The 15,366-nt window shown below is 43.5% G+C and overlaps 1 protein-coding gene across 1 annotated transcript in view; it reads left to right on the top strand.

Moving 5' to 3' along the window:
- Positions 1 to 2,706: 2,706 nt before the first annotated feature.
- The window catches only part of EVL (Enah/Vasp-like), a 235,983-nt gene continuing 223,323 nt past the window's right edge, over positions 2,707 to 15,366 (top strand). The window contains exon 1 of the mRNA XM_050954205.1: positions 2,707 to 3,181. Coding sequence (XP_050810162.1) covers positions 3,177 to 3,181 — 5 coding nt within the window. The 5' untranslated portion in view covers positions 2,707 to 3,176. The remainder of the gene's footprint in view (positions 3,182 to 15,366) is intronic.

The following is a 15,366-nucleotide window of genomic DNA, read 5'->3' on the forward strand; positions in this document are numbered from 1 at the left end:
TCATGACTTAGAGTTTCACACTTTCCCTAGTATTCTTAAAGAAATGCAGAACTTCTTTTTTTTTTAAATTGGGCCCCATTTTCCTTGTATTCTTGATAGACGTTGCAGAGAAAATTTTGTTACTCTAAGTTTTCTATATAAACATCTCCTTTCACAGGTATAGCCTTTGAGATCCCAAAGGATATGATTTATCATTTTCTGGACCTTAAATGTTAGACATAATCCATCTTTGTGCATGTTAATTAGAACTACATTACTATTTAATCCACAGTGCCCTGTTAGAATTTGAAATAGTCATTTCACTCTTCCTCTCAGGGCCTTGGATTACATCAGCATTGTCAACTGTAGGGTATACTTAGCCCCCAGCTGCTCTAACTCGCTGGTTTTATACAAGCCGCTCCTGCTCCTGCTCCTGCTCAGCTGGGCTTTGTCTTCAGTTAGTGCTTATCATTCAAGCCTCACTCCCCCAGGCCCAGGTGCAGCCTATAAGATCGATTGGACTGTTCTGAGTCACCTTAGCCTCTTTAGGGGTTGTGTGGGGTGAATGCCCTATCATGTTTCAGAAAAAAATTATGAGAAGATGGACAAATCTAGCAAAAAATTTCTTCATGGGACACTTCTTACATCCAATTGTCTCTCTGATGGGAACAGCTCAGTGACTGCCATCCAGCTATTGCTGTGACATCTCAGGCAATGGAGGGTTTGCCCAGAAGGACTGCATGCAGTTTTTCATTGACAGTACCGTTCCAGAGAAGTAGCAGGTGAATGGCTAACACTGCAGTCTAAGGATAGAGAGCAGTGGTGGAAGGGGTCGCTGGTACTCTGCACCTTATGAGAGAAGATTCCATCCCATCCACAGGGCTTCTAAGGAAAACCCTGCCCCAAGCCCTTTCATATAGATTAGGCCCAAAATACAAGATTGAACCCCTTGAAAAAGGTATTTGGTATGTGGTGGATCCAAGTGAAGACAGCTGAGGGGTGGTGTCATTATGATCAAATGCTAGGGCCACTGCAGTCAATGGAGCAGCTTTGTGGTTTCTAGTAGGGCCAGGATTTGACTTGTAATGCAAGATGCTAATTTGTAGGCTACAGCCTGAGAAGCCTAAAAGGTAGGTTGTGCATTTATGACAATATATGAAATGCCCTCTTCCTTGTTTTTTTTTTTAATATAAGAATATATAATTCGCAAAATATTTGGCCATTGTGCTCAGGTAACTCTGCACTTTTATATCACCTTTCATCCTAGTGTCTCAAATCATGTTACAAATATTTAAGCCTCACATCACCTTAGAGAGGTTGGTATTATACACATTTTACAACTGGGGAAACTGAGGCACCAAGCAGTTGCAATGTACCTGAGGTTAATATCGAATAAGAGCTAGGATTAGAAGCCGGGAATCCTGACACCCAATCATTGACTCTAACCAATGGCCTACAGCCACTACTCATGTGCAACTGTATGTGAATAGATGTATCATAACTATGGCAGGCATCTTTTGTAGTATACTCTATTTCTAAAGAGCCATGGTGATTCTGTATTGTGCAGCTGAGGCCTAAAATGTCTGAATATATGTTGCAGCCTTACATCAGATTTTCTTGCCTACTCTGTTTTTAGATCTTAACCATATTTACATATGTTCTGATCCCCGCTCCCCTTCCCTCCTGCCCATTTGACACTGTAATTTGTCATCATGGACTTAAGTTTTAAGAAATGATTTCATTTTAAAGAATAATCAACATTCTTACTTTTATTCATAGTTCAGGTGCAATTAAAATTGCCATGAAACTCCATAGGTTAATAAGAGAACAATGGCAATCTGCCATATGGCATATGGGCTGGTTAGTGACCCATACTTTGAAGGGTTCCTCACAGATAAGCCAAAGAAAATGGGTTTTATTTTTTCTCATTATTTCTAGATAAGCTTACCTCCCAGTAACCCCATGAGAGGTGATTTGGATGAGTTTATGAAGGTGAGTGTAACTGATGGCACACCTCGAGTCTCATGCCTGCTTCCTGACAGACTCTTCTGTTCCTTCATGCAAGTAAACATGACTCTTGGACTCTCTGGACCAGATATATGTAAACAATTGAGAGACGATAATTCTCACTTTCCAAGTATTACTAAATAAAGTTACACATTTATGAAAAATGTGTGTGAACATGAAGTTTATTTTGGAGCAAATAAATAGGACTATTGGCCATTTCTAATGGTTTCCTATTTATTAAAAAACTGGTCCACAGGCCCTTAACTCATACTAGCTATGTGTTCATAGGGTGCCTTATTAACCTCTGAGCATCTGAACGAAAACTGAAAATAGTAATTACCAGAAATGAGTGCATAAAAGCTTCAGAACCAGTATAAAATGTATACAGCATTCTGATAATGTATTATTTCTATATCACTTAAGGTGTGTTAAAAGTGTGTATATGCAGTACTGCTTGTATGTATAGATTGCTGTTTGTTCTGTGGGTGCATATGCTGTGCTCAGTATCCTCCTATGTGCTTGTTTATGGATAGTGTGTGTGTTGTGCCTGTATGTATACTGTGTTGTACGCATGTTAGTGCATGTGCTCTTCGGGCACTGTGTTCTCTGCATTATGTGGGAGGTGCACAAACACTATGTACGCCTGTGTGCACGTGTGCTCTGTGCGCGTTATCTGCATGTGTGTGCACTGCGTGTATGTCTGGGTTGGCTGGTGGTGCATGTAGTGGGCTGGCTGCCGTGGGAAAAGCCGAGCTCCCAGCAGCAGCAGGAGCGGGACTGGCTGCAGGCTGGCGGAAGTCTTTGTCAGCAGCAGTGGGCAGCACAGCTCCGCTGGCTTTGTGTTTTGTTTCCTCTCACACGCGCCCAGGGAGCGGAGAAGATGGCAGGGCCCCGGGAACAGCTGTCAGCTGCCGAGGACCAGCTCCACAGCTAGCGCCATTGACGCTGGAAGATGCGATTGCAGGGGCCGCGGGGTGAGAGCAGGAGCCCAGCGAGGCGAGTGAGCCCCGGAGCAGCAGGGAGCCCCAGCCCCGCTTCGTGCAGCAAATGCAGCAGCCTCCGCGCTTCCCTGGCGTGCACCGCGTTCGGGGGGGTCCGACATTAATCACCCGGCCGCAGCTCGGCGAGCCGGACGCACAGACCAACTTCCCCGCGGACGGACAGCGCGAGTCCCCTGACCTGCAGGGAAGATGAGGTGAGTGTGGCCGGGGGGAGGCGACGGATCCCCCCCACCCCGCCCAGCGGGACCCAGCAGCAGCGGGCTGGCTTGGGCGGCTGATCCCATCTGGCGTCCGATCCTCCCTCGCACGGGCGGCCGGGGGGGAGAACCCGTGCGCCCAGCTGCAGCCCCGCCTCTGCTCGGCTGGGTGGCTGCGCAGGTAGCTCCAGGCGTGTGTTTCCCGGGGGCCGCGTGTCCCCGGCCCCACGCCCCGCTGCCCTGGCTGGGTTGCGCGCGTATCCCCGGGAGCTCGCCTGGGCTCGGCCCCCTGCGCCGCCCTTCGCCTTGCCCGGGCACGCCGGGCTGCGAGCTCCGTTCCCCGCCCCCGGGCACGCACCTGGCTCGCTGCGCGGCGGCGGCGGGGAGCCCCCAGGGCAGCGGGGAGGCTGTCGGCTCAGGGGTGGGGGCGGACGTGCTGCCGGGTCCACGCGGGTCAGTCATTCGCCTGTGATGTGTGAAAGCGGGTGACTGGCCAGGTTGCAGAGGCTCCCGGCGAAGTCTGGCCGGGGTGGAGGCTGGATCTGTGGGGGGCGATTGGAGCAGGGCAAGAGTAATGGGGATCCTCACTGCCGGACTCCCCCTCCCCAGGGTAACACAATTGCTCTCACTGCACTTATTTGGCTCAGTGTTTGTGTAGGGGTAGGGGACCCTTGAGGCCCCCCCATCCCCCCGCCGAGTTTGGGGGGGATTTCCAGTGGGCGACTTTTGTCACTTTGTTAGCTGTCTCTCAGGGACTGGTGTAAGTTGATGCCCTTTGGGGGAAGCGGGGGGATTTCCTGCACGGGGGGGAGGAGGTTAAGCAGCGCTGGCCTCCTTGTCCTTCCCCGATGGATAATACTAGTGGATGGTGACATCTTTGGCATGTTTGACTGTCATTACTTTAAATCCGTAGGACAGATTATGTCAGTGGTTATAAAAGGCTGCAGGCGGGTTTGAAAATAGTGCAGCAGCACAGAGCCGGGAATCTCCAACGCCGATGTTGTTTGGGTAGCACGCTCCAGCTTCTGCCGAGTCTCATCTTCCCTTGCCCTCTGGGCTGCTGGCCAGCATGTAAGGTTGTAAAAGAGCTTCAGGGGAGCAGAGAAAGTGTACCCTTGGCGATTCCAGTGTAGATCCTTCCTGATCATTCAAAGACCTTCCTCTAGCAGTGGGAGCTGGCTAGATTGCTGTAGGTTTTTCCAGGGCAGTTTTCTAGCATGACTCTTAGGGCAGAGAACATAGATTTCATGTAATCAGAACAGAGCTGTGAGGAAGAGGTCATCTGTTTCTAGACCGTAATTCCTCCTCTCTCCCCCCCCCCCCCAAGCAGTGCAGGAGTTCAGTCTCATTGTAAATGTCTCAAAGCAATGTGGCTTCCACTATTTCCCCATCCCACAGTATAATACTATTGATTCCTTCTGCTTCATCATCTCCTCTGTTTAATAAAGCACTCTGGCTTGCCTCAGGAATGGCAGTCACGATCAAAGACCAAATTGTCTTCTGTTCTGTGTCTTTGGTGACTTTTGTATTGCTCATAAGAAAGACAATTGAATTTTTTTTTAAACTTCCCCATAGGGCACTCATATGCAGCTATATCATGCTTCAAATAGTCTCTTAAAAACTATTTTTTTTTCTTTGGGGAGAAATTAGCTTCGCTTTCTTACGTGGGTAATTTTGATTTTGTATTTTTAAAGGTGTCCATTGTTGGTGGTTCTGGATAGAATCCTATTTTAATACATACCATGGAGATAGTATAAATACTGAATTGGTTAAATCAGATATCTATCTATCTATCTATCTATAATTTACTGGCAGGTTCTATCTAAATTACTTTATTCTTCCCTCCTCAGAAGGGAAAGAAAACCCACTTAAAATATCTTTAAGTATAAAATTCTCCTCCTAATAAAAGTAGATTGTATTACTCCAGGAGATCCTGGCAGACTGTGCTATCATTTAATAAAAAGCTTCAAGAATTTTTCTATACACGTTTTTATTTATATTGCTTTTCATTGGTGAATAGATTTCTTTTCAGTGCAAATAAAGGTATTGTAATGTTTCTCAGTTTGGAGTAAAAACTTGACTATATATTTTAATTTTTCCTTTGTGTCCTCAGTTTTGTCTCATTCTAAAGAGATGAGCTGGAACATAATATGTGAATAGTGAGCATGCATATATCATGGCTTACCTGTTGTAATTTGTTTTCTCACTGTCTGATACAAGTGCTTTGAAATCCACCAAAGATAGATGCTATATAAGTGCAAAGTATTACTACTTGTTCAGTACTTAAATGTGCAGAAATATTACCTCCCACTCTATAATGAATATTGCTAGTTTGTTAATAGTAGATCTTATTTATTTTTGCAAGCATCATGCAGTTCTATCATTTTACAGAAATATATCTATAAACATACTCTTTTCATGTTCTGGCAATCTTCCTATAGTTTCCTCCCTATTTGTTAATCTTCAGTATGGCTTATAAAACACCTCTTTGTGTTTGAGAGGCAGCCACAATAGAAATACATGGAGCCGGCCATAGTATTTTGAGGTGGGTCTGTGGAACAATTTTTCAGCTTTGCCCTCCCAAGTAACTTATGTCCACCTCGATCATACCACTGTACACACGGCTACATGCTATACACCAGTTGAGAGGGCTTGTCCTCAACCTATGTAATTGGGTTTTATCCAAAAATGGGTACTGAGAAGCTGCACCTCCTTTTTAACAGTGAGGGTGATTTAGCCATTGGAACAAACTACTGAGGGAAGTGCTAAACTCTGCATCTCTCCAAGTCCTCAAAACAAGACTGGAGGCCTTTCTGGAAGGCAACAGGTGCTTGACTAAAATATTAGCTTCAATACGGAAGTAACTGGGTGAAATTCTATGGCCTGTATTAGACAGGAGGTCAGACTAGATGATCTAATGGGTCTTTTCTGGCCTTAAAATCTATGAATCTCTCCAGACTTCTGTTGCAGAAGTGGTACTGGCTTGTGCTGAATTGCCTGCTTATTAAAAAAAATAAAATCCCAGTAAGGTGTGATATCCAGGTGCAGAGCTTTGTGCTTTTCACCAAAGTGAAATAACACGAAATAAAACAAACCAACGTACAAAACAAAAACTCACCCTCCAGTGATGGCTCCTGGTCACAGGGCCATTCACATGTGGCCTGGCCACCCCCTTGTCCAGATGGAAGGGCAGGGGTGCCAAATTTTGAGTGAGTGGCACTGCAGCCTAGTGACTGAAGTCTCACTCCCTTCCCACCCTGCCAGGGGCAAGACCCAACCCTTCCCTCTCCTCCTCCCCCAGGGCATCCTGGGCTCTGCGGCAGAGCCCAGCCTTTTGCCCCGTGATTAAAAAGAGAAATTCCTAAAAATAAAACAAAGCCGTGTGATTTTTTGGGGGGGGGGGGTGTTATTTATGTGCATCCCTAATCTGAAGGGATGAAACCAACCTACTGCCCTGGAACAAACAGAACCAAATATACATACAGTAATCATAGATTCATAGACTCTAGGATGGGAAGGGACCTCGAGAGGTCATCAAGTCCAGTTCCCTGCCCTCATGGCAGGACCAAATACTGTCTAGACCATCCCTGATAGACATTTATCTAACCTACTCTTAAAAATCTCCAGAAATGGAGATTCCACAACCTCCCTAGGCAATTTATTCCAGTGTTTAACTACCTTGACAGTAAGGGACTTTTTCCTAATGTCCAACCTAAATCTCCCTTGCTGCAGTTTAAGCCCATTGCTTCTTGTTCTATTATTAGAGGCTAAGGTGAACAAGTTTTTTCTCTCCTCCTGATGACACCCTTTTAGATACCTGAAAACTGCTATCAAGTCCTCTCTCAGTCTTCTCTTTTCCAAACTGAATAAACCCAATTCCTTCAGCCTTCCTTCATAGGTCATGTTCTCAAGACCTTTAATCATTCTTGTTGCTCTTCTCTGGACCCTCTCCAATTCTCCACATCTTTCTTGAAATGCGGTGCCCAGAACTGGGCACAGAATTCCAGTTGAGGCCTAACCAGCGCAGAGTAGAGCGGAAGAATGACTTCTCGTGTCTTGTTTACAACACACCTGTTAATGCCTCCCAGAATCACATTTTTTTTTTGCAACAGTATCACACTGTTGACTCATATTTAGCTTGTGGTCCACTATGACCCCTAGATCTCTTTCTGCCATACTCCTTCCTAGACAGTCTTTTCCCATTCTGTGTGTGTGAAACTGATTGTTCCTTCCTAAGTGGAGCACTTTGCATTTGTCTTTATTGAACTTCATCTGGTTTACCTCAGACCATTTCTCCAATTTGTCCAGATCATTTTGAATTTTGACCCTGTCCTCCAAAGCAGCTGCAATCCCTCCCAGTTCAGTATCGTCTGCAAACTTAATAAGCGTACTTTCTAAGTTGTTGATGAAGATATTGAACAAAGCCAGTCCCAAAACAGACCCCTGCGGAACCCCACTTGTTATACCTTTCCAGCAGGATTGGGAGCCATTAATAACTACTCTCTGAGTACGGTTATCCAGCCAGTTATGCACCCACTTTATAGTAGCCCCATCTAAATTGTATTTGCCTAGTTTATCGATAAGGATATCATGCGAGACCGTATCAAATGCCTTACTAAAGTCTAGGTATACCACATCCACCACTTCTCCCTTATCCACAAGACTTGTCGTCCTATCGAAGAAAGCTATCAGATTGGTTTGACACGATTTGTTCTTTACAAATCCATGCTGGCTGTTCCCTATCACCTTACCACCTTCCCAGTGTTTGCAGATGATTTCTTTAATTACTTGCTCCATTATCTTCCCTGGCACAGAAGTTAAACTAACTGGTCTGTAGTTTCCTGGGTTGTTTTTATTTCCCTTTTTATAGATGGGCACGGTATTTGCCTTTTTCCAGTCTTCTGCAATCTCTTCCCATCTCCCATGACTTTCCAAAGTTAATAGCTAGAGGCTCAGATACCTCCTCTATTAACTCCTTGAGTATTCTAGGATGCATTTCATCAGGCCCTGGTGACTTGCAGGCATCTAACTTTTTTCTAAGTGATTTTTAACTTGCTCTTTTTTTTTTTTTTTTTTTATCTTCTAAACCTACCCCCTTCCCATAAGCATTCACTATGTTAGACATTCCTTCAGACTTCTCAGTGAAGACCGAAACAAAGAAGTCATTAAGCATCTCTGCCATTTCCAAGTTTCCTGTTACTGTTTCTCCCTCCTCACTGAGCAGTGGGCCTACCCTGTCCTTGGTCATGTACAGTATAGTAACAGTGCGCATCGTGAGCTCTTTAATCCAATAGTTTTGACTGAAGATTTACCTGAGTGAAGTCTTGACATTGTTGTGATGAACCCAGCATTTCAACTATCTTATTGCCCTCTCATTTCTACTCATTTAGCAGTTCATGTGGCAGCATATATATAGTTGCCAGCACTTTTAGTTTGATGTAAAGAGAGCTGTATATGCAGCTTAGTTTTAATGTTTGCTTTATTTGCTGTAAATTCCTTTCTGTTTTGTCTACATAACAATCAGGATTATAATCACAGAAAAGGAGAGTGTGCTGGTTTTTATATATCTCATTTTTAATTGCCTTATTTGATCAGACCAACAGGTCCATCTAGTCCAGTATCTTGTCTCGGTCAGTGGCTAGTACCATGTGCTTCAGAGGAAGGAGCAAAAAAACCCCAAGGGGGTAATCATGTAATGACCTGCCAGTAGAGGATGTTTCTTCTGTCCCTATCAGTTAGTAGTTGACTTAACCCTAGAAGCAGGAGTTTGTAGCCTTTCCAAACTTTGTTTTAATCCTGTCTACTACTGTAACTGTGCGGTTCTCATTATCTATGTAAATATCCCTTCTTTTTTTTTTTTTTGAGACCTGCGAAGGTTTTTGCTTCAATGATACCTTGTGATAAATGAGTTTCACAGGCTAATTATGTGGGAGAGTGGGTGGTAAGTGGTAGTATTTCCTTGATTAGTTTTAGATTTACTGCCTTACAGTTTAATGGAATGTTCCCTTATTAAGAGTAAGGATGAGCAAAGGAGTCTGTTATGCCTTTTCTATACTGATTCTTCATTTTCATCTCTTCTCTAAAATACTTCATCTTTTCAGTTAATCTCTCTTCACATGGAGTCCTCCCCCCCATTAATTATTTACATCACTTGTCTCTGAAATCCTATTTTTGCTATATCCTTTTCTGAGCTAGCATGTCCAGAACTAGTATCAGAGGGGTAGCCGTGTTAGTCTGGATCCGTAAAAGCAGCAAAGAATCCTGTGGCACCTTATAGACTAACAGACATTTTGGAGCATGAGCTTTTGTGGGTGAATGAATACCCACTTCGTCGGTCAGTGGCTAGTACCATGTGCTTCAAAGGAAGGAGCAAAAAAAAAAGTGGGTATTCATTCACCCACGAAAGCTCATGCTCCAAAATGTCTGTTAGTCTATAAGGTGCCACAGGATTCTTTGCTATGTCCAGAACTGAACACCCGTCTGAGTGAGGGTATACCACTGAGGTACATGCTACCATTATCATATTTCATTCCATTCTTTATGCACTGTAACATTTTGTTTGGCTTCTTTGACTGCTGCTGTTTACTGTGAAGCTTTTAATAGAGCTGCCCATGGCTTATTCAGAGTTGTTAGTTTAATGTAGATTGTGTATCAATGGTTAAAATTATTCCTTCCATTGTTCATTGCTCTCCCATCATGTTCCCTGTTGACCTGGCTTTATTCCATCCCTCTGGAGTTCTTCACAGGTTTTTCCAGTTCTGATTAACTTAAATAATGTAACGTCAGTTGTGCAGAATTTACCACTTCCTTGCTATAACCTTTTTTCAGGTCATGAATGAACATGTTAAACAACACTGGCCCTGGCACAGAACCTTGGCATAATGAAACTAATACTGTGCCATAATGAAATTTGACTATTTACTCCTCTTCTTCTGTGGTTTTCTGCCTTTTTAGTTTCTGTTCCTTGACATTACAGCACCTCTCTCCCTTAGTGATGTTGAATTTTCCTTAATAGCCTCTTTTGAGGGACCTTGTCAAGGGGAAGTAAATTTTATCAACTCGCTCTCCATTGTTCCCTACTTAGTTGACATGCTCAAAGAATTCTAGTAGCCTAGAGAGACATGGTTCTCCTTTGCAGAAACTCTGCTGATTAGTCCATATCACATCATGATCACCTAGGTGTATTAGAATTCTATTTTTAGTTTATTGCTTCAGCTGGTTTTCTGGCTAGTGAAATAGGTTTCACCGGTTTTGTCATTCCTAGAATCATTCCCTGGTGGTCCAGCAGACTGATTCTCTTGCAGGCTTCCTGCTTCTGATATACTGAAGGGATTTCTCATTGTTCGTCCTTGTATATTTGACTATTTGTTCTTCAGTGTCTACCTTGGCTCTCCTAATTTCCATCTTGCACCTTGCCCATCGTAGCTGATGCTCCTTTCTGTTCTCTTCACTATGGTTAGATTTCCATTTTTGAAAGGATACTTGTTTGGCTCAAATAACCCCTTGGACCTTGCCATCTAGCTATTTTGCCATTTCTTACCACCTTGCTTGCTGCTTTCGCTACTCTTCCCGTGTGCTGGCCATTGCATGTGATAAACTGTATTGAACCTCCTTTTTTTTTTTTTTAGGTTTGAAGTATTGAGGGAATTTATTAAGCTCCTTCCAAATTAAATGGATTTTCCTTAATGTTGAACCCACAAATTAAATTAACTCAAGTATGGATTTCTTGTATCTGAGGTGATCCTAGTAACAACCTCCATGTTTTCTTCCTGAATCTGGACCTGAAGATAAATATTCAGCTCTCCAATCTGCTGTTTTATTTCCTTTGATCAGAGCTGTAGAAAATTTAGGTTGTACCTTAGTGTCCGTCTTCATCGATGTAGCTCTGATTTCCACAGTCTCCACTCATTTAAGCATTGGCTTTATTCCTGTAGAAGTAGTTTGAGTTTTAAAAGATGTCTTGTGTTTTCTTTGCAATCATTTCAGAGCTGCCAGTGATCCATAAATCTTCTCTCTTATCCACCCCAAACTTTGGATCTCAAGGGTTCTGAGGTAAAGTTGAAGAAACTGCCATAACTTCTTTGTGTGGGCTGACACAGTTGGGTAAATAAATTCTTCTTGTCCTTGCTCTTACCCCTAGGCAGATTTCATCAGCAGTAATCCAAGGCTTCCATTTCATCTGCTCTTCTGATCTAATGCGTAATAATGAGGGCAGTTGCCATCTCCACTGTAACGCAGAGCTCCACAGAGATGTGTCTTAAGTTATTCATTGACAAATCTCCCCTCCTCTGCTCCCTTGCTGAAGTTTTAGAGAGTCGCATACTAATGAAAGCGCAGCTTTCATAGGAACAGAGAGGCATGACCTAGCAATCTGGGTCGAGCTGTGTGAAATTGCAAACATTTCAGGTTTTTATGAGAGACAATTTTGCTGCCACCAGATTTTTCACAATGGAGTGTTTACATCAAAATGCAAACATTCAGATTTTTATAGACTGAGTCTCAAAAATCAGTCTTGACCCATATGAAATTTCGAAATTCAAAATTAGGAAAACAGTAAAGTTTTTCCAAAGAGGAACGAAGAGGCAAACCCCACTCTCAAAATAACCGTGCAAACCACCTTCCAGCAAAATGACCTCACAAGCAAAAAAGGTAATGTTTGTGTTCCACTACAGCTGACTGAAATTGTAACAAATTGCAAAGCTTTCAAATTGCACTGAATATTTCATGAAATATCTGAGACAAGGCTGGGGAGCCAGGAGCTCATGAGTTTTTTTGTTTCCAGTCCTGACGCTGACTGTATATGTTCACTACAGAGTCTGTCTTCACTTCTTCTGTTGCTTGGATGCTGGCCCAAACCCTTCTCTTGTCCACTCACACAGCCCTCTACTCTGAGTGTAGTGGTGCTTTACACGAGGGCTAGCTGGCCCAGCTGGGAGTATGGGTTAGAGTTCAGATGCTGCTTTCATGCAGGCCACCCATATGCAGTGAAGACATAAGCTAAATCACTTGAATGTTGATAGACTTCCTCTACCTTCCCACAGTTTCCCCTTTATGACCAGAAGGGCAGACTAATTCTCCCACAGTTTATTTGGAAATAGTGCTGCTCAGCTTACTGCAGCACCCAGAACCATGGGATATACCCTCAGAAATCCTAGCAACACACACAGGGGAGTGCACACCTGTGAGGACACCGTAACTTGGTTATGGCTTTCCATTGGGGCTGTTCACACCCAGGCTAGGCTAACCCAGGCATTCAGACCTGGTGCTGATCACCTGGATTCATTTTGTAGTGAGGACATACAAACTCATGGTGATCTGCAGCAATGTAATCATTTAACTACGTTTGCTCCACTACCTTATTTGCAGAATGAGGATAATAGTACCTACCTGATGAGGTGTTAAGGTATATTAGTTAGGTCCCAATCCAACAAAGGATTTAAGCATGTGTTTAATTTCAAGCACACGAGTAATCCCATTGAAGTGTTTATTGGCTTTGCTAGAGTGGAACCTCAGTATTTGTGAAGCACTTCGAGGATGAAAAGATACAAATGCTAAGTATTTATAATATTATGTAGTCCCTGTACTCCATGCACCTCTCTCTATGTATCCTTCCTTCTCCCATGTGCTCTTCTCTCCCTCCTCATCAGTGCCTCTATTCCTTTCTTTTCCTGACTCTCATGCATCTGTTAACTACCCCACCGCTGCTCCAATAATTAACATAAAAGAGAATCGTATCAGAGGGGTAGCTGTGTTAGTCTGGATCTGTAAAAGCAGCAGAGAGTCCTGCAGCACTTTACAGACTAACAGACGTATTGGAGCATGAGCTTTCGTGGGTAAATATCGATGAAGTGGGTATTCATCCATCTTCTGGGTTGATTCAGATGAACGTCTGATCTCAGCAAACATTTTCTTAAGAAACAACAGTTGATGTGCCACTAAATAAGCTGTGCTTGCTTTCCTCATTCAGCTAATCTCATTGTAGCTCGTGTAACCCAGTCAAGTGTGGCCTGTCACAAATGCACCAAATGGTGTATATTTACTTTTTATTTAGCGTTTTATACAGTGGCCTGGATACAGAGTCACCCTTTTTGCCATTTTTGTTGTTGTTGCATTTTCCCCAAAATAAGAACTGTCTGTGCTTGAATAAATGGATTGAAGAGTTGGATAGCTTCTCTTAAATATAGTACTTCAGGATCATCAGTATCTGAAATGCTGTTTTGGAGACTGTTACAGAAATAGCTCTAACCCTGTCCTAACCTTGTATAACAGTAAGTATTTTTCCTTTTCCATGTTGCAATGGACTGAAAGCAAACTCTTAAACCAGCACACTGGCTATTTTCAAACGTATGGTTTTGCATTCAGGCTGAGGAAAGCAAGATACAAAAATCAGCTGTTCTAAGTCGAATGGTTCCTTCCGTTTTGGTTCGTGGCTTGAAACGTTTTTTTCTTGATCACACCTGTTTGTGAGTAGAAGATTATCAGCATGGCAAACTTCCCTTGCATCCCACATGAAACTTTTTCATATGGAGAAAACATCTTAAGGCAGCATTTTAAACAATTATTTTAATTAAAAAGGAAGAAGGAAAAAAAGAGGAAATTCTGTCATCCAGAGAGCTTGGAGAGCACAGATGTGTGCAGGTGGCTATAACTGAGTGGAGATGAGTGTCAGATACAGGTTAAGAGCCAAGCTGTGCCTTAGGAAATGTGTATAAAACTCCCATTGAAGTCAAAAGGGATTAAACATATGTACTGGATTCAAGAGCAATATGTACTCAGCCAAATGGGAGAGTGAAGAGGCTTTCTGGAGTCGGAATTGCTTGCTAGACTCTAGCAGCATCTGTCACCTGACCAAGTGCTGGGATGTAAAATGTTAAACATGTACAAATACTGAAAAAATACCTATGGGGGCGGTACAGAGACACCATGATAATATGTATAAGACATCGAATCACCAGCAGCCAAACCAAACCACATCTTTCTTTCCTCTCAAGACCTTGCCAGATTTGGGGTCTAGTGGAGTCTGGAGTCTGCAACTCCTGACCATCCTCGCCACGTATGCCTTGTTCCTTGTACATCCAGGACATTGCTGCCCAAAGTCAACCTTGGGTATATGTGACTACTCCTGTCCCAAAGTCCTTGGAATGTAAGTGGTGTTTGTTTATATTGCATCTTGGGTAATATGTATGGTGCTTTACAAGGTATTCTGAGAGGATTACAATCTGGAATTAGAGCAAAGTCATAATAAATGGACAAAAGATCAGGAGCAGTAAATGAAAGGAGTTGGATATGTCCCTTGCAAGGTGTTGTTTCTTGCAATGAATAAGAAACAAAAGATTGCATTGTGGATTTCTAATTAGTTGCTTTTCAAATATATAATAGATTTAAGGAAGGAACTAGTGGTGGTACAGTGGAGACTGAAAGTCACTAGGCCTGCCAGAAGTGAACGAGGAGGGGTGTCAGGACGATCTGAGCTAGTGGTCACAGCAGGAGTCAGGCCAAGTCCGATAGCAAGAGGTCAGAGTCCAAGACAGGCCAGAGAGTAAACAAGATCAGGAAGGGTCAGGTTACCAGGAGATCAGCAGCAGGCAGTAGGAGCTGGTATCTCAGGGGAAGTAGCCCAAAGCAGGGAGAACCCAGTTGTATGGACAGCTTCCTGTGCCTGTGCCTGTGCTTGGTTCACAGGACGCCCAGCATTCTGCCAATCAGTTTCCAGGATTAGGGTCCTCTGTCAGAGTTCAGCGCCTATTCTGATGACAGGAGGTCACGGGGTGGCAAGTTGGAGCTTACTAGCTCCAAAGAACCCTGTGCAAAGCCAGACCAACACAACTGAGGAGGAGTAGGGTGGGGGCAGGGAAAACGGGGGAAATAGCCTGATTCTGGGCCAGGTTCAAGACAGCTCCAAGTTACCCCAGCTATAGGGGAGCTGTTTCACTGTCTGAGGATGAGCAGCACAGCCGGGGTCATGGATCGGTCCTAAGTTCAAGTCACCTAGATTTGTTTCTTGACAAAGAAGTGCTTGAAATGTGTCATGAAAAACAGGAAGGTGGAATTAAGAGACACCCAAATAGGTTGCTTGTGTTGAGCCAGGTTGGCCTTGCCCTAAAGCAGGGGGAGTCTATTTTTTTTATTAAGGTTGAAATTTCTTAATCAAAGCATAGTCAGGGTCCAGACTCCAGAGAAAA

Source organism: Gopherus flavomarginatus, chromosome 5 (genome assembly GCF_025201925.1).
Source record: "Gopherus flavomarginatus isolate rGopFla2 chromosome 5, rGopFla2.mat.asm, whole genome shotgun sequence".
Lineage (NCBI taxonomy): Eukaryota > Metazoa > Chordata > Testudines > Testudinidae > Gopherus > Gopherus flavomarginatus.